The sequence below is a fragment of the Perognathus longimembris genome, chromosome 16 (genome assembly GCF_023159225.1).
Source record: "Perognathus longimembris pacificus isolate PPM17 chromosome 16, ASM2315922v1, whole genome shotgun sequence".
Lineage (NCBI taxonomy): Eukaryota > Metazoa > Chordata > Mammalia > Rodentia > Heteromyidae > Perognathus > Perognathus longimembris.
In genome coordinates, this window is record NC_063176.1 from 16235827 (window position 1) to 16263743 (window position 27917).

The 27917-nt window shown below is 41.1% G+C and overlaps 1 protein-coding gene across 1 annotated transcript; it reads left to right on the forward strand.

Moving 5' to 3' along the window:
• The first annotated feature begins 12290 nt into the window (after positions 1 to 12290).
• Hsd17b11 (hydroxysteroid 17-beta dehydrogenase 11) lies at positions 12291 to 27506 on the forward strand. The gene is made up of 7 exons (XM_048364460.1): positions 12291 to 12551; positions 14630 to 14737; positions 16893 to 17024; positions 17845 to 17951; positions 21660 to 21797; positions 24387 to 24503; positions 27338 to 27506. The coding sequence occupies exons 1-7, from the start codon at positions 12342 to 12344 to the stop codon at positions 27420 to 27422; spliced, it is 897 nt and encodes a 298-aa protein (XP_048220417.1). The 5' UTR covers positions 12291 to 12341; the 3' UTR covers positions 27423 to 27506.
• The last annotated feature ends 411 nt before the right edge of the window (positions 27507 to 27917 follow it).

The window sequence follows — 27917 nt, forward strand, 5'->3', positions numbered from 1 at the left end:
TCATTCCCCACAATCGATTCTGTCAGATGTAACTTTCTTCCTCATGTCTCTTCTCTGTGGCAAGGAGTTTCTGCATATCATCTGGGTTCTCTCAGTCAGAAAAAAGTTCACACCCCCTGTTTCTGCTTCTGGATGAGTTTAATACATGCTGAAAGAATTTTTTAAACCCCTGCTCACTTAACAAAGCCTGGCTTTCAAGATCAATCCTGTGTTGGAGACTTGAAAATCCCACTGGACAGTCCCTTCTTTGTTCCAATTCCTATCTGTCCTTCTCTGAAACACTGCAACCATTATTTTAGAGGCAGTGCCTCAAAGCAATAAGATACTCAGAATATTAAAAATCATATCTAAAAATGTCTCCAAAAATTATCCACACAGTGCTTTTCACTTTGATCATGAAACCTGAGCAAGTATTTTAACTTCTTGATCCCTGTTACCCCACCTGTAAAACGAATTCTAACTATGTGTTCTAACTATGTGTTTGTTGAACTAAGGATTTGCTATTCACTAATCATTAGATGCAAGCGAACACTTTGACAAATACTGTGGATGCAGTCAGGAGCAAAACAAATCACTATTGATTGATTGGGCTGCCTCATACACCTAGAGGTTAGCTGGGAAGACACTGTATAAATAGTCACACATCTATCAAGTTGCAAACATATATTATAATGGGAAGTGCATGGTGCTCTAAGACCAACTGATATGATAATTTGGGCAAGTCTGAGGAAGTTTTACATAAAAGGAAACACTGGTGATAAGATCTGAAAGAAGACTAAGAACCAACTGCATTCAATGGAGAATGAGCAAAAATCTGGATGCAGCTAGAAAGAGGTTTGGCAAATCTAAGTGCTCAAACACTCATGTTTCCTCTTTCCTCACCCCTCCCATCCTGAGAGAATCTACTAGAGCAGCTACAAGGGTATTCTAGTATATGGAGAGCTACTGCAATGGAACCGGCTTCCCTTCACGTCCATGTCATAAGGCACGCAGCATTAACTTCAAAGGTCACGGTTGATCAATGAAATTCTAATCTATAATGTGCCTTTCGGTGTAAAAGCAGGAGCCAAAATTTCATCTCAGACCATTATGCAGAAAGATATTGATGCACCCAGCATTCGAAGGTGAGACTAAGACAAGATTGAGGATATTCAGAGCCCAACAAACCATCTGCTAATAGAAAGTTCATATTAATAGAAAGAAGGCCTTGTTGGCTCTATCTCTAGTCGGTTGTTAGGTAAGATAAATTCTTTACAGATGCTCTAATGTGTTACAGAAAGTAAACTTCAGACTATGATTTTTGAAATTGGAAATAAAGTACTTTTCAAAGTTTTCATTAATATTTGTTACTTAAGTTTATATTGTTTGGCAGGTAGTTGAAAAACAAAATATGAAAGAGTTTCTGTTTCAGGTTAATAATTCTTTTTTGTGAGTTCCAGAAAGCCCTTAAAAATGACTCATGATTTATATCATAGCTAGAGAAAGAACTGAGAACAGCAGGCTTACAACTGAGAACTAGAGAGAGGATTTTGAGGACTGGGCTGGAGTTATTTGGGGAACTAAGCCTGGAATCTTTGAACATTCAGACTCCCCAAATTTCTCCAAACCGAAAGAAGCACTTCCTACCCTGCTTCTTCAGGAAGGTAAGCTTTCTCCTGGCTAGAAGACCCTCACATGTTGTGCCAGTCTGGCGCAATCAGTAGAGAAAACCCACATAGTAATGTGAACAGGGAAGCGAAACAAGAATTTGTTAACTGTAAGGGAGGATTGATGTAATGAAGGGTTAGCTAGTGGTAAATGGGGAACTCCAAAGAATATGGGAAGGAGAGGGCTGGAGACACCACTCGGTGTTAAAGTACCTGAAGCAAGAGACTGTGAGCTCAAATCCCAGTACTGAAATATATATGGAGAAGTGACTGCTGTAAGGGTCAAATAGAATGTCTAAAAATTCTTGCTTCCCAGACTGAGATGGAAATCTTGTTTAACAGGGGTTGGCCATGGCTTACTAGATAACAGACACCTCACCATTATGTCCACCTGCAAAACTTGCTCAACTTCTGAATCATGTGAGGAATGTACCCTCTAGACTGCCAGAGAAAGTTGTTCAGAGAACAGTGTCTTGCCAAGGATGCCAGAAAAGCTACTAGCTACTGGACTTTGGCTGCTGAGTACTGAAGAAAAATGGGATCTATAGAAGCAAAGGCCAGCAGGGCACCAGTGGCTCACACCTGTAATCCTAGCTACTCAGGAGGCTGAGATCTGAGGACCACAGTTCAAAGCCAGCCCAGGCAGGAAAGTCGTGAGACTCTTATATCCAATTAACCACCAGAAAACCAGAAGAAGATTGACTGTTTCCTGCCAATGATGCTTAACATTGTACCTTTTGCCTAAAAGAAGTATTTAGAGGAATCAGATATGTTTTCATGGAGTAGTTTTAAGTGTTTGGGGATAGAAAAAGAGTGGAGACCAAGTGTAAAAGTGGATAGGAAGGTGATATGGGCAAGGAAGCATTCCCTGTTGACTCAGGGTTCCAAGGACTCTTGGAATTCTCATGTTTCTGGAGTTCCTCCCTGAAAGTTGACTGTGACAGCTTGTAGAAAATGAAGTAACAATGCTGCTACTGTCTAGGCAAAGTATGGAAGACGTGAGATGGCTCAAGGACGTGGGAATGCTAGCCTCAGCTTACTGTATGAAAGCACAGAATTAGTTCACTGGGAAAATGTAGAGGACACTCTATTAGTTAAAGGGAAATCTAAATGAACATTGCCATCCCAAGCTTAGGAGTCAAGTTAACAACAGTGGGCTACCACCATGGTATTGGCCTTCCTTCTGTAAAAAGAACTAACAGGATTTCAAAGTGGCAAAGACTGGGTGGCAGCTTTTAACCAAAGAGGCAAGATAGATCTGATCACATATCTATCTTTGGGCAACAAGGCCAAAGGACTGTCATTATTGACTTACAGAGAACCATGGCTATGTCAAACAGATTAAAGGTTTCTCACTAGAAATAAATATGTAACTTTGACTTGGAAGAAAAAAGTGAAGTCAAACACATGTTTAGCATTGGTAGACACAATGGAGAACTATGATCTCTTACCTAGTTTGCAGATATGAGTAGTTTATTGACCCAGAATCATTGATCAAATTGGAAGTGCAATCCCGGTACTATACACACACACACACACACACACACACACACACACACACACACACACACACACACCAAACAAACCCTGATACATATTTCTTCAGTCCTTTGCCCCAAGGAATCTATAACCATTTAACAGAGTAATTCTCATAATCTTTTTTGTTGTTGTTGTTCCATTACTGGGGCTTTAACTCAGGGGCTGGGCTCTGTGCTTTAGCCTTTCCACTCAAGGCTGATATACTATCAATCATTTGAGCCACAGCTCCATTTCTGGTTTTTGGTGGCTAATTGGAGATAGAAATTTCACAGGCTTTCAGGGCTGGCTTTATTCTATTTTTTTTTCCAGTCCTGGGGTTTGAACTCAGGACCTGAGCACTGTCCCTGGCTTCTTTTTGCTCAAGGCTAGCACTCTACCACTTGAGCCACAGTGCCACTTCTGGCTTTTTCTATATATGTGGTGCTGAGGAATCAAACACCGGGGCTTCACATATATGAAGCAAGCACTGTACCACTAGGCCATATTCCCAGCCCTCAGGGCTGGCTTTAAATCTGTGATCCTTATATCTCAGCCTCCCAAATAGCTAAGATTACAGATGTGCGCCATCACCATCCAGCTGAATGATTACAAAATTATAACATTTCCTTTCCTTTTTCTTGTCTTCTTCTTCTTCTTCTTCTTCTTCTTCTTCTTCTTCTTCTTCTTCTTCTTCTTCTTTTCTTCTTCTTCTTTCTTTTTTTACTGCGTACCAATAGTGGAGCTGGAACTCAACATTTACGTGATGTCCCTTAGCTGTTTTTACTCAGGGATAGTGCTCTACCACTTGAGCCACAGCTCCACTTCCTCCCAGACTCTTTTGAGGGCTGTTATATATAGTATTTGTTGTGATACTAATTCCAAGGACCTGAAAGACTATGATAGATTGTAAATGGAAATTTTGACCCAAGTCCAACTCACAATGGATCTGGATTTCTGAGCCCATCCTATTTGGGGTAGTTTGATTGTTTGCTGTATCTGAAAAGAATTTGGGGCTAGGATACTTTGTAGCTGGCAAGACCCTCACACTGGTTGCCTGAGCTATGGACAAGGCCTTGTGAAAAGGGGGGTGAAGCAAACAAGAAGAGAAGCCCCTCTTGGAACTGAGTTTAATGCTACTAGCCAATGACTTGCAATTCGGTGGTGATGGTCCTCATTCAAGTCACTGCTCCTCTGACCCTTACTACAATAGGATGGATTGTGGTAGATGCTGGTTGATACAGACTCTATAAAGTTAATCAGTAGAAGTCTTAGCTGTTCTTGCATGGTGCTCTCTTGCGTTATATAACTATTGGGCTGGTGTGTGTTTTCTTTTCTATCCTTATCATTGGGTGGTGGGGGTAAGTTGTCTTACTTTACAGCCCAACTTGGCCTCAAACTCACAAGCCTCCTGCCTCAGACGCCAATTGGTAGGATTACAACATCCACCTCCCTGCTGGCACGTGCTTATCATTTTTTGACCCGTCCTGGGGCTTGAACTCAGGGCCTGGGAACTGTCCCTGAGCTTCTTTTGCTCCATGCTAGCACTCTACCACTTGAGCCACAGTGCCACTTCGGGCTTTTTCTGTGTATGTGGTACTGAGGAATCCAACCCAGGGCTTCATGCATGCTAGGCAAGCATACTACCACTAAGCCACATTCCCAGCCCACTTATCATTTTTAATTAAGACAGACACATTTGTTTGCCAGCAAAAGAAAATGAAGGTGATTAACTCATCTTGAAACACTTGCTTGTAAAATGTTTATGATAAAGATTATCAAACCAAATAATAAAAAAAAATTGTATGGACATTTGTTATTGAACTGAGTGTTTTCACTCTTGCAGTTAATTCCTGTCCAAAGTGATAATGAATTTTCCATAGAACCAAGTACATGTAACATTGTTCATGGAAAGCTCCACCCCTGACTTCCCATCTTTCATTTTTTTTGTTTTGTACTTTCTTTCTATGAGAAACACACCCACCCAAAGTTTAAAAATGGACTAAGAAACACAAAGAACAGTGAAAGTGACACTTGAGTTGTTAATGGCAGTCTTCAAGATGAGGTATGTGGTGGGCAGGGACACCTGAGCGGTTATTCCAAGCGCTTCATTCCCCAAACTGAAATTCTGTCCCCTTGATTCTGTTATGAGGTGTAAATACAACGTGTCTTTGGTGGTTAGGTACGTATTAGAAGAGAGTCTTGCCTCTGTATTAGAAGAGAGTCTTGTTTTGCCTCTATACCCCCGCCCCCACCTCTTTTGTGTCAGGAAAACTCTTCTGGTATGTGTTTGCTGGCACTTCCACATTTTCTTCTGGTCCATTCTTCCCTCTGGTAGTTGACATCGCCCCCTTTCTGATGCCCTACTCGCTGACTCTGTTTATCTAGGACTTCCAAGTGCAGGGACTTTATGATTGTCACATGATTCAGCAAGTCATTGTGTAAGTAACTTGTCACTTCAGATCAAATACCTTACCTTGCAAATGGACCGCCACTTCCCATCTCACACCTGATACTCAGCCAACAGCACTTTCTGTGAAATGGCTGAGTAGATGAGTTTTCCTGCCTTCAGCTACAGTTTCTTCAAATTTCTCTCCCAGCATTCAAGAGAACCTGTGAGTTTGATAGATTTGGTGATTGCTTAAAGGAACTTCACAATTGCTTCTCATTTTTTGTTAGTGGATATGAATGATCAGCTGAGGGTGAGAGGAGGAAACAGAAGAGACGGTTGAAGAACAGAAGATAGGAGAGCAGACATCATAGAAAATTTCCTCCTGAGGACCACTTAACTGCCACTGAGATCTGTACATGTGAATCTAGTCAGCAATGGGGAAATGGTTGCTTAGTTTCAGAAATTCTCAGCTTCTGCACAAAAGCACAGCGTAGAAAAGAGTGGAGCTGGGTGCAGTAGCTCATGCCTGAAAATCCTAGCTACTCAGGAGGTTAAGATCTGAGGATTGCAGTACAAAGCAGGGCAAGAAAGTTCATGAGACTCTTATCTCCAATTAACCATCAAAAACACAGAAGTGGAGCTGTGATTCAAATGATAAGAGTACTAGCCTTGAGCGCAAATGTTCAGGGGCATTGCTGATTCCCTAAGTTCAAGCTCCAGGACCCAGGCCAGAAAGAGGAGGAGGGGGAGGGGAAGGGGGAGGGGGAGGGGAGGGGGAGGGGGAGGAGGAGGGGGAGGACTAGAGCTGGATCTTGGCTAGCTGAGTCCAATAGAATGAGGCATCATGAGAAGAATGGTTCAAGGAAGAGAACCCTGCAGCCTGAGTGAAAAAGAGGGAAAAACAAATCAAGGCCTTTGGGGAGAAGAAGCATCCATTCACTGGAAATCCATCAATCTGTAAGACATGGAAGGTGAGGGGTACTGATGGTGTCTCTAAGCAGAACAGGAGGCAGTGTGGTAACTGAGAGTGCCAAAGTCCTAAATGAATCATATGATTAGGTGAGCAAGAAAACTAGGCAAAAAGCAAGTCTGCTGTCATTTCCTTGACTTATCTACTCTCTTCTCCACACGTTGATCTCCTCTCACAATACTACCAGAGCTAGCAGAGCTCAGAAGGCTGCCCTTTGTCTTGGATCAGAGAGCAGGAACTCCCAAAGGTTATTGGTAGCAGGTAGGTAACAGACAACAGACTTCCAACTCACACAGTACAGATCTTAAGGGATAAGACAAAGGGCATGGGGAGCTTCGTAAAGCTCCTGGGAAGCCAGGGAGGAATCTGCTAGGTGACTTAAACAACTTCATAGGACTAACGTGATTCAAAAAACAATAGTGTTGAGTGAACTGGGATAGGAAAGATGAACTGGATTAAACAAATTCACTCTAATTCCTAAGAACAAGATCAAGAACAAATAGGCAGGCCCTTTGTTACTCACTCCTCTGCTCCTATGGGAATATTTGTATATGCCATAAACTAAATTCTAATGAATATCCACAGGGTCCTTGAACTGGGAGACAAATAATATGAAGGTAGAGACTAGAGGGAAGGGTCTGAACTTCTTTTCCTCACCAAATAACAGAAAACAGTAACTAACATTAAATTTTGATTCACAATGTAAATTTTGATCTCTTTCAAATCCTAGATTAAAAATTGTACAGTGTGGGCTGCATGGTACTCTATGGTAGAATGCTTCCCAGACACGCCCCAGGCTCAGGGGTTCAAACTCCAGCACTGCAAAAAAGAATGAATCATAATATTAAAAAAAATTGTACTGTTTAACATTCTGTATAGTGAAGTTAATAGATAAAATTGGCACCTTTAAATTCTAGTCTTACAAGGCATAAATAAACAAATAAATAAATAAACCTTGATCACCAGATTCTGGTTCAACAACTTTATAATTTCATTCAGGAATTTGCTTTTCTCAGAAGGCATTAGGTTATATCATATTGTAAGGTGCTTCCTTACTTATGAATTCATGGTGTTCTGGAATTTTCTATAACTGTAGCTAAATTACTCTTTAAAATTTTTTCTGTGTGTGGATTTGTTGTGGGGCTTGAACTCAGTACCTGGGCACCATCTCTGAGCTTTTACACTACCCCTTTGAGCCACAGTGCCACTTCTGGTTTTCTGATGGTTTCTTCTGGTTTGGAGATGAGAGTCTCACAAACTTGCCTGCCTTGAGTGGGTTTGAGCCACAATCCTCAGATCTCAGCCTCTTCAGTAGCCACAATTACAGCACCTAGCTCTTCAAATGGTTTAACTTTGGGCTGGAAATGTGGCTTGGCCATAGCATGCTTTCCTAGCATGCATGAAGCCCTGGGTTCGATTCCTCAGTTCCATATAAACAGAGAAAGCCAGAAGTGGCACTGTGGCTCAAGCGGTAGAGTGCTAGCCTTGAGCCAAAGAAGCTCTAGGATGCCTAGGCCCTGAGTTCAAGCCCCAGGACTGACCAAGAAAAAAAGAAATTTTAACTTTGACCCTCTTTCTGTGATTCAGTTCAATACAGTCTTATCTTTAAAATACAGGGCAATAAACCAGATGTACAACTCCAGGTCAATAAAAATGTACTTTATTTTTTTTTCGGGCTGGGGATATAGCCTAGTGGCAAGACAGCTTGCCTCGTATACATGAGGCCCTGGGTTCGATTCCCCAGCACCACATATACAGAAAACGGCCAGAAGTGGCGCTGTGGCTCAAGTGGCAGAGTGCTAGCCTTGAGCAAAAGGAAGCCAGGGAGAGTGCTCAGGCCCTGAGTCCAAGGCCCAGGACTGGAAAAAAAAAAAAAAAAATGTACTTTATTTTTAAAGAAACTGGGTAATAAAATTCCATTTGGACTCCAAAATATAACGTACATTATTCACTGCTCCTTTGTTTTAGTATCTGTAGTTGAACATAATTTCCTAATCATTTGTGCTATAAAAATTGTAATGAGGCACATGCTGGTGGCTAGCACCTATAGTGCAATAAAGCAAATATTGCTGTTGAGGAGAAAGCTGAAAACAAAGTTACATAATCTACCCAAGGTCACAGAAAGCAATGAGCTGATCTAAGATTCAACCTCAGGCACTCCAAAATTTGTTTTCAACACAATTTTTCTGCTATCTTTCTTTTCTAGCCTAAGTAGCACTAGCACAGACTGATGATATTAGCAATAACATACCCTACATACACTAGCAATATCTTCATGATACTTTCTATGATATATTTAACTTTTTGTTTTTTAGAGAGGAGAGGGAACCTCTTAAGAGGAACACAGGAGAATCAGAGCTTTATTTCTGTTTCTGATTCTATAGAGAACATTCAAATAGATAGATAGATAGATAGATAGATAGATAGATAGATAGATAGATAGATATAGAATATGAATATACTTTCTCAATTGGGCAGAACTTCTTTCAGTTGACTTAGTTGCAGATGAAAGATACAATTTTAAGCTGGATGATGATGGCTCAAGCCTATATTTTTAGCTACTCAGGCGGCTAAGATCTGAGGGTTGTGATTTGAAGCCAGATCATGCAGGCTTCACGAGTATGTGAGATCATTTTCTCCAACTAACCAGTAAAAAAAAGTCAAAAATGAAACTGGCTCAAGTGGTAGAGTTCCATCCAGTCTTGAGTGAAAAAGCTAAGAGACAGTATCCAGGCCCTGAGTTCAAGCCCAAATGTGTAACAAGATAATAATAACACCAGTAATATTGAATAAATTGAAGAGTTTAGTGATCTTGAACAAAATGTCACTCAGAACTACAGCTCTCTCTCTCTCTCTCTCTCTCTCTCTCTCTCTCTGTTGTATTTAGGAACAAAATTGAGACATTTTATCCCATAGTTGACTCCTTTATTTTTTTATTTTTTTTTTTTGCTAGTCCTGGGGTTTGAACTCTGGGTCTGGGCACTGTCCCTGAACTCTTTTGCTCAAGGCTAGCACTCTACCACTTGAGCCACAGCACCACCTACAGCTTTTTGCTGGTTGATTAGAGTAAGAATCCCATGTATATTTTTTGGAGTTTTTTTTTTTTTTCTGGTCAGGCTTCAAACTGAGATCTTCAGATCTCAGCCTGCTCTCTAGCTAGGATTACAGACATAAGCCACTAGAAGCTGGTAAGAAAGCCAAAATTCTAACCTAATCTTAGAGCTTTGACTTTAATACTATGCTGCTTCAGACTTCCTAAAGTCTAATTACTCATAGCATCCTCAAGGGCACTAACATTTTGTTGTTCTCTGCCCTGGGAAGTCCCTTAAGCAGCCTCATGCAGACAACTCCACTATTTAGTCATAAGCATATAAACACCATTTGTTAACCTTCAGCTTTTAGAATCAACCAAAACAGGAAGCAAAGGTTACAGCTATAAAAATGAGAAACAGGGCTGGAAATATGACCTAGTGGCAAGAGTGCTTACCTTGCATACATGAAGCCCTGGGTTCAATTCCTCAGCACCACATATATAGAAAACTGCCAAAAGTGGCGCTGTGGCTTAAGTGGCAGAGTGCTAGCCTTGAGCAAAAAGGAAGCCAGGGACAGTGCTCAGGCCCTTAGTTCAAGCCCCAGGACTGGCAAAGAAATATAGAGAGAGAAAAAAAACAAATACCATCAGTCCTAACAATGTGAAGGAACACAAATAGAATATAGAAAGGGGGGGGGGGAGTGGGAGATAGAAATAGTCAACTGAGGAAAAGAGTAGTCATGTCTTCCTCCTACCAAACAGGAAACAACAGTTGTCATCTATAGTTGCTGCAGCAAGAAATAAACTCATTAAGTATGTTCCCTAAAGTAACAAGTAAAATCTAACAGAAGCAGTAAAGAAAGCGACATAGACAGAGAAGGAAGATCAAAACAACAACAACTGTGAGCCACATTCTCAACTGTCGCATGAAAATCCATTCGTATCATTTACAATTGATGAAACTATGTAGTAAACCTTTAGCAAAGACAGAAAAGTCAACCCTGTAATAGACAGATAAATGGGTTAAAAGTGATTGAGCAGAAGAACTGAGCAATGGTAGAGTTATTTACTGAACCACTTTAAAGGGAGATGAAAGCATTTCTTTGAATGCAAAATTTCATTTGTGTGTGTGGATACTGGTACTGCCGCTTGAACTCAAGGCCTCTTGCTCTGCTTGGCTTTTTTTTTTTTTTTTTTTTTTTTTTTTTGCCATTTGTGGGCCTTGGACTCAGGGCCTGAGCACTGTCCCTGGCTTCTTTTTGCTCAAGGCTAGCACTTTGCCACTTGAGCCACAGCGCCACTTCTGGCCATTTTCTGTATATGTGGTGGAATCGAACCCAGGGCTTCATGTATAAGAGGCAAGCACTCTTGCCACTAGGCCATATTCCCAGCGGCTTTTTTTTTTTTTTTTTTTTTTTTTGCTTAAGTACCTTACCACTTGAGTCACACCTTTACTTCAAGCAGTGTGTGTGTGTGTGTGTGTGTGTGTGTGTGTGTGTGTGTGTGTGTAGTGGAATGTGAATATGTGAATTCAGGGACTCACATTCACATCAGGGCCTCTCCCTTACCTTTTTCAGCTCAGGTTTGGCACAGTACACCTTGACCCTCACATACCTCCAATTCCAGCTTTTTGCCAGTTAATACAAGGTGAAAATCTCACCGAGTTTTCTGCCTTGAATGTCTTCAAAAACTGATCCTCGGAGCTCATTCAGCTTCCTGAGTAACTAGAATTACAGGCGTGAGCCATCGGCACCAGGTTTCATTATTATTATTACTATTATTTATTTAAAATGTGGTCACACAAACTGGCATCTACTTCTCTCCAGCTTTCAGAGCCAGCTGTGAAGGGTTCTTCCCCAATGTAATAGGAAAACTACTGAAGCACCTCCTCAGTACAGCCTGTACACCAACTTCCTCCGCACACAGTTCTTCACAAGGGAGCCAGATTTACAAACCAGACCTCTTGCTGATGGTGGGTTAAAATACGCATACAACATACAGGTGATTGCGAAGCTCTTACTGCACACAGCTCTGCTTTAGGCATTTTCTTTCCATTCCTAATCTCTAGAGGTTTGGTGCTTTTGTTTTTCACTTTTTTTAAATCACCAGTTCATACATATTGAACACTCACACGTTTAGGCTACACAACCACAAACTACAAAGGTTATCTTTAGGTGTAGTGCATTTCTATTTTATTATTCACTCAGGACATAGCGATTTCTTTAGCTAAGGATACAATTAGCACCATGAAATATATGCTTTGTTTGTTTCTTTGTCCCAGAAGTAGAGCTTCATTCACACTAAAGTGGACTGTAGTTAAGTCTTAGAAGCAGAACTGCTGGCTTTGGCTGGGTCTTGCCAGGTTTGATTCTTCATGTAGATCCTCTAGCCAGCGATAGACAGCCTTCACCTTCGCCAGCAGCCAGCTCAGGGCCGCGGGCGTGGCACCGGAGACCGGGATTCCGCTGATGTGGTTTAGCAAGGGTCAACTAAGCCCCTCCGGCCAGCGCTGCAGGGGAGGAGGAAGTAGGCTCGGAGCGGGGCCACCGAGGCCGCCGGCGAGCCCGGCTGGGTGGACTTTGTCCCTCCCAGATGCCGCAGCCAATTGAAAAAAACCTCACAAAGCCCAGCCCCGCGGAAGGAGGTTTCAGAGTTGTTGTTTTATTCTCCCAGGGGTTGAGCAGATCTTTTCCTTGGACAGCTGTTTGCTCAAACCAGCTCCCCCCACCCCCACCCTCCCAAGAAGCCAGTGAGAGGATTGGTGCAGGAAGCCCGAGCGGAGGGAGAATGAAAGTCCTGCTGAACGGCCTGCTGCTGCTGCCCCTGCTCATCCTCTGCTGCCTGGAGTCCCTCATCAAGCTCTTCATCCCCAAGAAGAGAAAGTCAGTCACCGGGGAAATCGTGCTCGTCACCGGAGCTGGGCACGGGATCGGAAGACTGACCGCCTACGAATTCGCCAAACTTAAGGCCAAATTGGTCCTCTGGGATATCAATAAGGTAATCACCGCACGTTCTATGCTCTGCTTGCTGGTACTTCGCAACTTCTGGCTATGGCTACACTGTATCCTCTGCCACCCGTTAGAGCGTCTTCCTAAAGAAGGTAGAAAACAATTGCCGTTGGCGATTTTTCCTGGCCCGGGGTGGGGGGGGGCGGGGGAAACATGAACTAATTAATCTGTTTAGGATCATAGGGTGAATAGACCACATTCCCAGCGTCTGCCCATCACCATGTAACGTTGTATATTAATCCAAAACTTTTGTCTTGAGAATCTTTTCCCAACCTGATCTCACTCTATCCAATGTGGAAAAAGAAAGTCGTTTTAGCTTAGATATTAAAAGACACACCTATTTTGTCCTGTTTGCACACCCAACAGAAAACAATATTATTCTGCTGTGCTTACTGCCAAGAGAAATTTTTGGAAATCACTTTTTAGTGAGAATAATTTTAGAAAGAAAGGAAGGGAAGGAGAAAGCAAGCAAGCTAGCTAGTTTCAATGTACTATTTCCCCAGGACAAGCAAAACTGTGGGTAGAGAGGAAAGACCTAAAATTGAATTGTTTGACCTTTGGTAGATGAACAAAGGTTTCTGGAAGACTCGTGTTGAAACACCATTGATTGTATACTAGCCAACATCTAATTTTGTAAACAAGAATCTAAGTAATTAGGTTAAATGAGTGGTAGCCCAAGGGATAGTTAATGAAGATGTGATCAGTAAATACTAATTACTAACAGCCTAGACATTAAGATCAGATAGCAAACAGAAGACAGGGTCCTGGGCCCTAAATCCAGCACAGAAAATATTTTTTTGTTGTCTTTGTTTTGTTTTTGGTGCCAATCCTGGGTCTTGAACTCAGGGCCTGGGTGCTGTCCCTGAGTTTTTGCTCAAAGCTAGGGTTCTACCACGTGAGCCCAGCTCCATTTCTTCTTTTTTCTAAGTACTTTAGTGGAGATAAGAGTTTCAGACTTTCCTTTCCAGGGCTGGTTTCGAACAGCCATCCTCAGATCAGCCCTCTGAGTAGCTAGGATTGCAGGCTTGCACCACAAATGCTTGGCTCAGAAAATCGTTTTTCAGTACCAACCAGGGCAGTGAAAGCTAACAAGCGGGTCTGTCTAGGCCGGACATACCTGACCTTAGCTTAGAAACTTAGTCATTTCTTAGCTTAGAAATAGTCAAATTCTCAGAACTTTAGTTTTCAGATACAATAGGAAAAATGACAGGAGATAATTCAGGAGATGATTTAGCCTTGTGAGGCATATGGTAAACACACTAGTTTGCTTGTTATTTTTCTTCTTTGACAAAGAGGAAGTAAGTTAATGTAATGGCTCCCAATCTGAGCCTCGGGCTGATTGGCACAAAATTTATCTTATCTAAAATGAGGTTCATGTATCCAACAAATACTTGTACTTGTTGAGCATTTCCTTCCTACCAGACAATACTGCGATGCAAATCTGGGGATACTGGAGAAAGGAAAAAACAAGCTGCTGCATGGGCCAAGGACATGAATAAGTCATTATGCTTAATAATGTAATTATTGGATATTGTTAAGTATAAACGAAAACTAATACTTGAAAGGAGATAGGATTGTGTGGTGGGCGTGGAGGGCTGGGTTGGCTGTTTATTTCTTACAAGTGTCTAGAGAAGGCCTCATTAAGAACAGTGCTGAGGGGCTGGGAATATGGCCAAGTGGTAGAATGCTCGCCTCATATACATGAAGCCCTGGGTTCGATTCCTCAGCACCACATATATAGAAAAAGCCAGAAGTGGCGCTGTCGCTTAAGTGGTAGAGTGCTAGCCTTGAGAAAAAAAAAAAAAAAAAAAAAGAACAGTGCTGAGGAGAGCTGGTAGAAACAGCAAAGAAGACACCATTGTGGTAATTAATCCCAGTTAGAAGTAATATGATGGCACCCGGTTGGAAGCAGGAGAGGGTGCCAGTAGAAAAAATTAAGGACAATATAGTGAGTTCTTGATCCCATGAAATGAGTTCAGTTTTGCTATTCCACCTTTTGCCTGGGATTATAACCTTCCCAAATGAGGTAGGTCCCATGTTCTCTTGCCCTCCCTTGCTTTTTTCTAGCATGGCATCGAGGAAACCGCTGCCCAATGCAAGAAACTCGGCGCCCAGGCTCATTCCTACGTAGTAGACTGCAGCAACCGGGAGGAGATTTATAGCACGGCAAAGAAGGTGAGAATTGTTGTGTTTAGCTAGAATCTCATCTGTTACAGCTAGGAAGCCTTTTGAAGATGGGCAAATGTGTCCGTGATACAAGGCAATTGACTAATATTGTGATGGTTTTCTCCCAGTAGCTAGCTAGCAGTAGACCCAGATTTAGAATGCAGATTTGCATATCATGGTACATTCCAGAGCCTTCCAACGCTCTTTAAAATATACACTCTTGAGCTCTACCCACAGAGGTTTTCTTACAGTAGGTGTTGGGCAGCGCTCAGTAATTTGTATGTTTAGCAACCTGACACCCTTGCCTCATTCATGATCCTGATACAGTTGAGTACCTGTGTTGCAAGTTCTTAGATTTGCAGCACCCAGCAGCTCTGTTTTCAGTAATGATGCTTCTACTAGTAGTTAGGCTTCGTTTAGAGAACAATATATGGCCGATGAATCTAGTGTCTATTTAAACAGTACATTTAATTACTCAAAGAGTCATTAAAATACTGGAAAACAGAGCTTCGTGTTGCTAACCTTTAGAAATTCAACACTTCAGTCTTTAAAAAAAATAATTGCAAGCCAGTGACCATGGCTTAAGCCTGTAATCCTAGCTACTCAGGAGGCTGAGATCTAAGGATTGGAGTTTGAAGCCAGCCGGGTGAGGAAAGTCCATAAGACACAAAACAAAAGGCTCTCCCATGTAATCACTTCATTTCTTGAATGTTTTTCCTTTTGATTAATACCAAAATAAGGATTTAGCTATCAAAATACACATCTATACCACACACGTTTATTAGGAAAATATACATATATTTTAAAATATTATTTATCTCATACTTAAGTTCCTGGATTAAGGAACCTCATGGACATCTCAGAAGGTCAAGGAAAGAGCCTTGAAGGTGAAATGGGTAGTTTATGCCTATAACCCAAGCTACTTAGAAGACTGAGGTCTAGAAGATCTCAATTCAAGGCCAGCCCAGGTAAAAAAAAAAGTTTACTAGACATCATCTCCCAAAAAATAAACCACAGAAAAGCAAGACTAGGGTTGTAGTTCAAGTGGTATAGTATCAGCTATGAGCAAGAAAGTCAAGCAAGCATAAGGCTCTGAGTTCAAATCTAGTACCACATTAAAAAAAAAACTTTAAACATGTACTTCATATGCAGGAATGATATGTGTAATAATAATAATGCAGGATTAAAGGTATAGCTCAAGTGGTAGAGCAATGGCCTAGCAAGTGCAAGACCCTGATTTAATCATCAGTACCACATAATAAATAATAATATAAGATAATAATAATAATAGACAGCAATCTATAAGCATACAGATAGCTCCTTTACATTATTTCATTTGTTCCTACAATAACTCACAAGCAAGCTGTGTTATTACCTCTATTTTAAAAGGAACAGTTAAAGTTTTGAAAGGCTCAATAGTTTGTTTCGATAGTGATAGAGCAAGAGCTCAAGGCTAACCAAAGACACTCCACTCTTCCCCTACCTACATCCCTAGACCACCCCAGTGGAAATTGACTAGGGAACAATAGGACAAAGTGATTATGAAAATATAAATACATAAGCTGGGTGCCAGTGGCTCATTTCTGTAATGCTAGCTAGCTACTCAAGAGGCTGAGATCAAAGAGTCATGGTTCAAAGCCAGCCCAGGCAAGAAAGTCTGTGAGACTATTATCCCCAATTAACCCCCAGAAAACTAAAAATGGCACTGTGACTCAAAGTGGTAGAGCACTGGCCTTGAGCAAAAAGCTCAGGGACAATAACCAGGCCCTGAGTTCAAGCCCTATGATCAAGGAAAAAAGAAAGAAAGAAAATATAAATATAGAATGTGTGGCCAGCCTACTATTGTAGTGAATTCTCCAGAGTAGTCCCTGAAATTGCCCATAAATTGTAGTCTTCTAGACTTGCCTTTTCAAATTGTGCTTCAAAAATAAATGCTCCTTAGACAGGGGATCTCCTGAACCACAATCAATAGAGAAAAATCCACTTAGTCTCAACCAAGTTTCAAAGGAAACTGTCTAACTGGTACATTGCTTACAGAGTTGCTTTGGATGTTAGCACAAAGATGACAAAACTGCTTTTCCTACTACCTCTAGTAGAAAAATATATACATGCAACCTATATGCCTGCCTCTTTGTGAATATAGTTTTCTGGTTTTATTTTAAAGGTGAAGGCAGATGTTGGAGATGTTAGTATTTTGGTAAACAATGCTGGTGTAGTCTACACATCGGATTTGTTTGCTACACAAGACCCTCAGATTGAAAAGACTTTTGAAGTCAATGTTCTTGCACATTTTTGGGTAAGCATGATTCCTTCTACAAGAACACTTTGAAAACCCCAAAAATTAAGTTTAAAAGGTGCTTTCAGTAGATATATTAAACCAGTCCTAAACTAGTCAAGGGATAACATTCTACAAATTCTTTTCTTTTTCTTCTATTCATGCTATGACCAAATTCTACCAATTGTCCTATCCCTCAAATTCAATAATGCTAATTATCATGAATTGAATAATCATAAACTTCAGATGTTGGTGACAATATATTATCATTCTATATTATTGGTCCTAAAATTGTGTTGTTTGGGGAATAGGGAGGGATTGAGACAGGGTCCTGCTATGTAACTCAGGCTGGCCTTGAACATTTAGCACAGGCCAGCCTTGAACTCACACTCCTGCTTCAGCCGAAATGCTGGGATTACATGCAGGGACTACCACACTTGGCTTTATCATTGTACTTTTATGTTGGTTAAAATGAAAGGCATGCTTGTATTTGTGTTCGCATGGGGGTAAATGTTCAGTCCATGAATCGTGCGGTGACCACAGGAAGATAGTCCTTCACTTCCATAGTTTGATACTAAGACCAAACGATTTTTTAATCATTTCAAGGTAATTGTAAGTTCTCCTGGTGACTCGAGTTTGTTCTCCCTAGTCAACATTGTGTTTCCTCATTGTGTTTCTAATGTGAGCATCCTACCCAGTTGGCTTATCTTGGCAATTTCGATATTTTTCATGCAGACCAAGAACAAAGTTTTTGGAATATCTTTGTGTGTAAAATAGTCCCAATGGTCCTGTGGATCATAAAAAATATTTGTTTTTCTCTTTCGATAAAAACGATTTCTAGACTACGAAGGCATTTCTTCCCGTGATGATGAGGAATAACTATGGCCATATTGTCACTGTGGCATCGGCAGCGGGCCACACCACCGTTCCCTTCCTTCTGGCTTACTGGTATGTGAGCTCCGTACTCATTGGTTCCTATGCTTACCTCATTAGGATGTCTTACTCTGTCTAAGGAAGACCACCTTCACCACGACAATAGCCTACAATCACTGAGATGCAAGCGGCTGCACAACGTGTCTCATAAAGCAGCATTATTGCTGGGAGCCAGGGAATCTCATGTAACCATAGCTACTTAGGAGGCTGAGATCGGAAGATCGAGGTTTGAAGCCAGTTCAGACAAGAAAGTCACTGTAATCTCCATTCAACTACCAAAAGGCCAGAAGTAAAACTATGACTCAAATAGTAGAGTGCCAGCTTTGGGCATAAAAGCGAAAGGATAGTACCCAGGCCCTGAGTCCAAGCCCCAGTACTGGCACTAAAAAAATAAAAAATAAGAAAAATAATAATAATGCTGTTCTAAAGGTAGCTGTGGGAATTTATCCAATTTATAGACCAACCACTTAAATCATTTATCATCCTTTTCAGCCACAAGAAATTATAAAACAAGTCCAGTATTTTTGTATGATCAAAAAATTAATATTAATCGTTTACATGATTTTTTTTAAAAATTGATCAAAATTTCCCAGAAAGAAAACACAATGAAAAAGAGGGAGAATGAATGAGAGTGTGTATCTGGAATTCTAAACATTGAAAGCATCCAGACAAATAAGCTGTTTTTTATTTTTTTTTTAATGTAATGGCTGGGGCTGGGAATATGGCCTAGTGGCAAGAGTGTTTGCTTCGTACACATGAAGCCCTGGGTTCGATTCCTCAGCACCACATATACAGAAAACGGCCAGAAGTGGCGCTGCAGCTCAAGTGGCAGAGTGCTAGCCTTGAGCAAAAAGAAGCCAGGGACAGTGCTCAGGCCCTGAGTTCAAGGCCCAGGACTGGCAAAAAAAAAATGTAATGGCCATCCATTTTCGAAAATCATATTGTTATAGTAAGTGAAGAAGTTGCCATAGCATATAGTTAGTTCCTGGTGATGCTGTGTTCCACTGAACTGTTCGGAGCAGATTTGTGGCTGGCTGAGGTGGTGCTTGTCTGCAAGCCCATATCATCAGAAAGAGGAGACAGGAAAAGCAAGGGCCAAGGCCCACTTGGGAAGAATGCCAAGACTCTATCTAAATAAAACACCAAAAGGACTTGGGACCTGGCTTAAGTGGTAGGGTGCCTATCTAGCAAGCCCAAAGCTCAGAGTTCAATTATCAGTACTAAGGAAGGACAGAAGAGGGAAGGAAGGAAGGAAAAGAAGGAAAAAAGAATTGATTCATGAGGCCACTGTGGTTAGCTAGGTTGTTCCTTTCTGTTTTTGTTTTTTTTTTTTTTTTTTTGGCCAGTCCTAGGCCTTGGACTCAGGGCCTGAGCACTGTCCCTGGCTTCCTTTTGCTCAAGGCTAGCACTCTGCCACTTGAGCCACAGCGCCACTTCTGGCCGTTTTCTGTATATGTGGTGCTGGGGAATCGAACCCAGGGCCTCATGTATACGAGGCAAGCTCTCTTGCCACTAGGCCATATCCCCAGCCCGGTTGTTCCTTTCTGATTGCACACACATCCAACTATTCTTGGCTGTTTTTGTTTGCACAAATAACTTTAAAATGCCCAATTGTTATTATACAAACATACATGTGAAATGCTATAACTTGCTTTTTTTCCATTTTCTCTTTTAGAAGTACTTAAAGTCTAAAAACCCACACCTATATATTTGTGTATGTAGCTGTGGATATATATATATAAATATATATCCACATATATATATATATACATACACAGAGAGAGAGAGAAAGAGAGAGATAAACATAGACGTAAGATGGGTAATTTTTAATATATGTGATATATGTTATGTTTGTATAAAAGTTTGCAATGGGGCTGGGAATATGGCTTAGTGGCAAGAGTGCTTGCCTCATATACATGAAGCTCTAGGTTCGAGTCCCCAGCACCACATATATAGAAAACAGCCAGAAGTGGAGCTGTTGCTCAAGAGGTAGAGTGCTACCGTGAGCAAAAAGAAGCCAGGGACAGTGCTCAGGCCCTGAGTCCGAGGCCCAGGACTGGCAAAAAAAAAAAAAAGTTTACAATGATATTTACCAATTTTCTAATCATAGTAAGAAAGAAGTGACTTAAAAAAAAATACTGAGGTTTGAACTCAGGGCCTTCTACTTGCTAGGCAGGCACTTTACTACCTGAACCACATTCCTGGTCCAAGAAGTTATTGATATAGGCCAGTGATATAGCTCAGCCATGCATGCACAAGACCGTGGGCATCTCCTTCACTTTGCAGTTTCAGGTATGCTGTCTGCAGAGCTACTCCACCGCATTCCAGTTTCCTGCCTGACCTTCGTTACTAGGCTCAGACGTAAGCAGGAGACTCACACCCAGCAAGATGGAGAGCAATCGCCTGCTTTCCCCTCCTCTTTGTGATGAGGAGGAAGGGTAGAACTGGAGCTCGGGCACTGTCCTTTAGCTTTCTGTTGTTATTGTTCAAGGCTTGCATTCTACCACTTGAACCACAGCTCTACTTCTGCCTTTTTGCTGTTTAGAGATAAGAGTTTCATAGACTTTTTCTGCCTGGGCTGGCTTTGAACCACCATCCTCAGATCTCATCCTTCTGAGTAGCTAGGTTTACAACCATGAGCCACCGGCACCCGGCTATTTTTCTATACTGTTTGTGAATATTTGGGGTTTTCCAGCATAGGATTATTATGAATGGTGACATTGTGAATATTAATTCAATCACTAGTTCTGTGATCTTAAGCAAGTTAACTCTTCTAGTGTTCATTTTCTTCATCCATATACTAGGCTATTAAGTGTCATCAGGTTCAAATCATATAATATAGTGCACTTGGCACAGAATCTGATATTGTGCAGGTATTGCATAACAGGAAGGTCTCTGTTAGTTTTATGTTTCAATTCCACTTCCCTGTGTTCAAACAAAACAGTGAGCTCTCACTTTTCCTCTTACCTTCCAGAATACTTCACTCCTGTGACACTGGTCACAAATGTTGTGGTACCTTTCAGTTGAAACGAAATGAGGGAAACATAGAATAATTTCATTCTCTCCTGTATAATTCATCCCTCAGCCCTGAGTCCCAACAACAATACAATCTATTGCAATTCTAATCAGCTATCTTGGGGAAAAACAGTTCAGTTTCTCTTGGGCTAGATATATTTTGTCAACTCAAATAACCAGTTTTTAAGTATGGCAAAAACCAGTATTTAAACAGCCGAACTCAGTCATGAGCAGTAACCTTCGACAGAGCACTATCTCAGTAGAAAATAATTTAGAGTAGAGCTTAGAAAAAGTCTCTCAATGGAAGTCAAGCTGAAACTTAAAGAATAGGGGTTTCTCTGGGAGAATTTTCTAGGGAATTGCATGCACATTCTATAATAAATAATGAACAGCTGACAATGACATTGTGTCTAATGGAAGGAGCAACAATGGAAACACTGCCCATGTCTCCAGCCCACATCCATCACACTGGTTTCTGGTTCTGAGGAGAGATGCTATGATGTACTGACCCGTCCATGGCTTGTGTCTTCAGCCATTAATGTGCCGGATTGACCCTGAAGGTCTTAGACAGTGCTCAGAAGCTGTGCACTTAGCCTGAGAAGCCCACTCTGTTGATCAGGGGCCTACACTTACCAATGAGAAAATATGTGTCCGGAATGAACAGGCTGGTCAGAGCTCTCCAGTTAGCTTGTAAATTCTCTGTTGCAGCTCAAGCAAGTTTGCTGCCGTTGGATTTCATAGAGCTCTGACTGATGAAGTGGCTGCTTTAGGAAGACCTGGAATCAAAACAACATGTCTCTGTCCTAACTTCATAAACACTGGCTTTATCAAGAACCCAAGTACCAAGTAAGTGGGGAGCTGCATGGAGACGGAAGGATCCAGGTAGTTACAGATATGACCTGTGGTTTTCCTAAGTATTTGAAACCCCCAAACACCTGCTACTTAATGCCTTTCATTCACCTTGCCTTCAGTCGCTGCAGATTATGAGAAACAGGTGGAGAAACAAAAAGGAGAGCGTGACTACAAATAGAGATATGAATGGCACAGATGTACTTGCTAATCCTCTTTCCCAAGCAGTGATTCTTTGACTCAAACACACATTCATGCCTCCAGGAGTGTTGGGGACAAAGGTAGAGTCCTCCCTCACACAGATGGTCTGTTGGTACAGTGGGGGTAAGAGAGCGGTGGAAGGGAGCTTGGGACTCTGTGAGAGACAACCAGGACTACGGTGTGACAAAGTATCGCTTTGGTCATTTAGAAATTACCTCTAAGCCAGGTGCCAGTGGCACACATCTGTCATCGAGCTATTCAGGAAGCTGAGATCTGAGGATGACAGTTCAGAGCCAGCCTGGGCAGGAAAGTCCATGAGACTATTTTCAATCAACTACAAAACAAAAACAGTGGGGCTGTGGCTCAAGTGGTAGAGGGTCAGCCTTGAGCAAAAACACCATGGAACTGTACCCAGACCCTGAGTTCAAAACCCCAGGACCTGCAAACACACACACACACACACACACACACACACACACTCAAACACACACACACCACACACACACAAAACCCCCACACGTGCAGAGAGTGAACTCCCCTTCTAATACAAGATTTAGACCAAACTCTTGCCTTGATTAAAAACATAAGAATTATACAGTATCAGCTCTGAGACTACTTTTTAATATTCTTCTCTTTGGAACTAGCTTTAATGTCTTTGTAACCACAGGGCATGCAAGAAACAAATTACAACATTGTGAGTAAAAAAAATCAATACATTCCCTTCAAATTTCCTTAATCTGGTGGAAACTACTCTTTAACATTTTGACAAAATTTCTTATATATATCAACATATATAAAAAATGAAAATCTAATTTTAAATAACAAGCATATATTACACATGCGGTTCTGACAACCGTAAACTGCTTGTTTTTCTGAGCATTATCACCTGATCATCTGTTCATATCAGTAAATTCAGAAGTAATTGACAGTAAATGCTATTGTGGATGTCTTTTGAGGGTTGTTGAATGCCAACCTTTATCATAAACTATATTGATTAGCAGAAAAACAGTGCCCCAGTGATCATTTTAGTGTTATTTTCAACTTTCCATATATTTTATTTATTTATTTTTGGTTGTAGTGGGTTTTCTTACTCTTCTGAACACCTTTCATTTGTTTTGTTTTGATAGGTCATGGGGTTTGAACTCAGGGCCTATAGGGCTCTACCACTTTGAGCCCTAGCTCCACTTCCGGTTTGCTGGTGGTTAATTGGAGATAAGAGTCTCACAGATTTTCTTGCTGGGGTTAGCTTTGAACCTCGATCCTCTGGTCTCGGCTTCCTGAGTAGCTAGGATTCCAAGTGTGAGCCAGCAGCACCTGGGTTACATTTTGGTATTTGTAAACCAATACTATTGTGAAGTATTTGGTAGACATGTATGAAGGTAGAATAATAAAATCCTGTAAGAATTGTTTAAAACAGAGGGTGAGGTAGGTGGGCTTGAGGCACAAGGATGAGAAAGATTGCAAGAGGGGGTGAGTTTGATCAGGGTACCTTGTGTATATGCAAGGGAATGTCACAATGAAACTCCTCTAGATAGTTTATTTTAAATAAATGAATGAATGAATGAATGAATGAATGAATAAAACTATATTTCCCAGCCATGTTTTGGGGAATACCTATTAATATGTGGTCCATATGCCTGGGTGATTACATAGAGCAGTTGTAACATAGACTGAGGTCACAGGCTGGCAGGTAAATCAAGACCTAATAACTCTGGAGCTTCTAAGTGGGATCAAAGTCCTAGAGCCAGAGGCTGAGAATATGGCCTAGTGGTAAAGTGCTCGTCTCATATACATGAAGCCCTGGGTTCCATTCCTCATCACCACATATATAGAAAAGGCCAAAGGTGGTGCTGTGGCTCAAGTGGTAGAGTGCTAGCTTTGAGCAAAAAGAATCCAGGACAGTGCTCAGGCCCTGAGTTCAAGCCCCAGGACTGGCAAAAAAAAAAAAAAAAAAAAAAAAAGTCCTAGAGCCAGACACATAGCTATTGCATTTTATTTCCTCTAACACTTCATTGTGTATCTAATAAAACTTATATAAGTGTGCCCATGTCAAATGAAGGTTCAAAAATAAACTTTCCTAGTCTAGCTAAATTATTTCTGAATCCTAGTTACTTCTATAATCCTCATTTGTGAAAAAGAATTACAGTTCGAGTACTGTAGGTTGTTGCTCAGCTTCAGCGGGACCACCTACATAGATAAAGCAATGCAGAACAACATTCTAGAGATGGTGCTCATTGGTACTCACGGGTAAGGGCTGCTCTTCCTAAGTTCCTGTCACAGACGGCCTGCTGCAGATCATTGAGGCTTCGAGTCTTGCAGTGGGTCCCTTGCCTTGCACGCCGCCCTCACTGGGCTTCTGTCTCTGAAGACTGCCTCTAATTTCAGCTTGGGGAGCACTCTGGAACCTGAGGAAGTTGTCAGCAAGCTCATGAAGGGGATCCTGACGGAGCAGAAAATGATTTTTATTCCATCTTCTATACAGTTTTTAACAGTACTGGAAAAGTAAGTGATGGATACATTTGTCGGTATAGAAACAACTATTATATGTTCTTTTCTTTTTTTTTGGTACTGTAATTTGAACTCATATCCTCACAATTGGGTCATGCAACCACTTGAGCTCTCCAACTAGCATGCCAGAATGCTTTAAAAACACATACATTTACCCAGTGCCTGAACCTCATCTCTGTAATCCTACTACGAATATCAGCAAGGACCGGAAAGTCCATGAGACTCTTATCTCCCATTAACTACCAAAAAGCCTAAGTGGAGTTGTGTGTCAAGTGGTAGAGAGCCAGCTCTGGGTGAAAAAATGCTAAAAGACAGCACTTCCCAGGCCTTGAGTTCAAATCTCTGTACCACGTGCATGTATGCACATGTTCACGCGCGCACACACACACACACACACACACACACAGTGTGTGTTAATCCTTAAAGCAACAACGATGATGATACTGGTGAATCATTTTCATCTTTTCAGTTCTTTGTAAAGAAAACAACAATAGTGGAGTTGCCTATTTCTGGAACTGTTGTCTTGTGAATGAATGATTCTAAGTGATAGATAGTTTTAAGGTGTTTTTCCATCGCACAATTGTAGGAAAATGAATTCAGTTTTCAGTATTCATTCGCTATGTGAAAAACCGTACTGAGACATAGGAGTTGCTATGATCTTATCATTGTAAAGATCCTTGAGCCTCACTCCTTCCAGTGTGGTCCTTGGGTTTTTAGCCTCACTGTCTCTGGGGAGTTGCTTAGAAACACAGACTCTCTAGATCTTAGTAAAACTTGACACATACATAAGATCCATACACAACTTATATGCTTAATAAAATCTCAAAAGCACTTCCTTTGGTGCATATTGCAATTACTTGAGAGGTTTTGAAAATGCTGATGCAACCCCGTGCAGGTGCCTCATACCTAGAATCCTAGCTACTCAGGAGACTAGGCCCAAAGGACTGGGGTTCAAAAAACAGCCTGGGAAGAAAATTCCATGAGACTCATCTCCAAAATACCAGCAAAAACCAGGACTGGAGGCTTGGCTCAAGAATTCAGAACTAGTCAAGCAAGGAAGCCAGGCTTGATACATGTGCAAGGCTCTGAGTTCAAACCCCAGTTATAACAATAACAACAAAAATACTTATGCAGGGGCTGGGAATGTGGTTTAGCGGTAAAGTGCTTACCTAGTATGCATTAATCCCTGGGTTCGATTCCTCAGCACTACATACACAGAAAAAGCTGGGAATGGTGCTGTGGCTCAAGTGATAGAGTGCTAGCCTTGAGCAAAAGGAAGCCAAGGACAGTGCTCAGACCCTGAGTTCAAGCCCCAGGACTGGCAAAAAAAAAAAAAAAAATGGGGCTGGGAATATGGCCTAGTGGCAAGAGTGCTTGCCTCATATACATGAAACCTTGAGTTCGATTCCCCAACACCATATATATAGAAAACAGCCAGAAGTGGCGCTATGGCTCAAGTGGCAGAGTGCTAGCCTTGAGCAAAAAGAAGCCAGGGACAGTGCTCAGGCCCGGAGTCTAAGCTCCAGGACTGGCAAAAAAAAAAAAAGCTAAAACTGATTCCCAAGGGTCTTATTTAATTGGTGTGGTATTAAGAGGTTTAGGAACTCTGCACATGATTCTAATGCTCAGCCAAGATTTGGAAGCTCACCCATTTAAAGACAACTCTTATCATGGCATACTCCACCCTGGCCTGTAAGTAATGAGTAGAAAGTGAGGGGTGCTTCCGGTCATCTGAGACAAAAATTCTCCTGCTGCTTGTGCTGAGACACAGGTTTGCCACAGTTGGCATCTGAATCTGTCGCGAAATCTATTTGAAAAACAGATTCTTGGATTTCACTTCTACAGATATTAATGTATTTGAGTTGGAACTCAGAAATTTCTGTTAACAAGTAACAGCTACCAACAGTTAGTCCAAAGATTTAGAGTCCTGTAGTCATTAAAAAAAAAAAAAAGTTTTGAGATCCAGAGGATGGGGTGGCAAGCTTAGTAGTCCTTCATATAAAAGCAAAGGCGGAACATGACTTGGAGGTTTAGGTAACAAATCTCAAGGGTGCCCTTGGTGAGAAAATGGCTAACTCTTGTTTGCTTGCTTTTATTGTTTGCTTTCTGTTGGTCTTGGTACTTGAACTCGGGGCCTCGGAACTATCCGGAGCTTTAGTGCTCAAGGCTATCTCTCTCCCACTTGAAACCCTACTCCACTTCCAGCCTTTTTGTTTGTTTGGGTAGTTTATTAAAGATAAGAGAGTCTCAGGGACTTTTCTGCCCAGGCTAACTTGAAACTGTTATCTTCAGATCTCAGCCTTCTGAGTTGTTAGGATTACAGCCTGAGCACTTGGGAAAACCTGTAGCGTTTTAACATGTTACATGACACATGGTGTAAGCAAGCATTCAGTTATGACAACTCTTAAGAACATCATCCTCCAGAGAAGGAACTTGGCTGATGTTTTGTAAAGAGTGGCTGACACCAAAATGTTTGCCAGTTCAACAGATGACTCTTGTGTGCAACTGCACACACACATACAAATGTCAACTCTGGCTCACTACTGCCCCCAAAAGTTAAGCTTCCTTTCTTTTCATTTTAAAGAAAACTGCATTTAATAGGGAAGACTGTAGTCAAAATTCAGAGTAAAAGCTCTTAATCATCTCTGCAATGAACTTGACACAGTATGCATTAAATTAAACATAAATACTATAAGATGTTTGGAGATTTTTTGTTGTTTGCTTACTTGTTTTTTATTTTGTTTTAAATGTATTGTTGTCTTCAAAAGAGGATATTTTATAAATGGACATCATAATTTTCTGATCATTTTTACATATCTTTCTTTCAGGATCCTTCCTGAGCGATTCCTGCTAATTTTGAAACAAAAACTCAACATTAAGTTTGATGCTGTTATTGGATATAAAGGCAAATAATAAAAAGTACTTGATTTTCTTGAAAATGAATTTATCAGATTTAAGATGATTTCATTTAGTGTTAAGCAGAATTTTAATGGTGTAACTTCTGATTTTCATAATTAGTTTTTCTTTTTTTTTTTTTTTTTTGGCCAGTCCTGGGCCGTGAACTCAGGGCCTGAGCACTGTCCCTGGCTTCTTTTTTTTGCTCAAGGCTAGCACTCTGCCACTTGAGCCACAGCGCCACTTCTGGCCATTTTCTGTATATGTGGTGCTGAGGAATCGAACCCAGGGCTTCATGTATACGAGGCAAGCACTCTTGCCACTAGGCCATATTCCCAGCCCATAATTAGTTTTTCTTATCTTTAATATTGCATTTTGAGATTCTAACAATATTCATTATTTCTGAAAGCAATTTCATGCAGTAAACTAAATATCTTAAGAGTTATTCACATGGAAAATAAGGAAGGACGTCACAAACAATTTTATGACAATAATTGCCTAGATTTGTGCCTC

Bases quoted from the DNA above. Each gene is read 5' to 3' on its own strand.
- Hsd17b11 (XM_048364460.1), top strand. From the start codon at position 12,342: ATGAAAGTCCTGCTGAACGGCCTGCTGCTGCTGCCCCTGCTCATCCTC. The intron at 12,552-14,629 runs GTAATCACCGCA...GCTTTTTTCTAG, and splicing joins TCCTCTGGGATATCAATAAG to CATGGCATCGAGGAAACCGC. The intron at 17,952-21,659 runs GTATGTGAGCTC...TCTCTGTTGCAG, and splicing joins CCCTTCCTTCTGGCTTACTG to CTCAAGCAAGTTTGCTGCCG.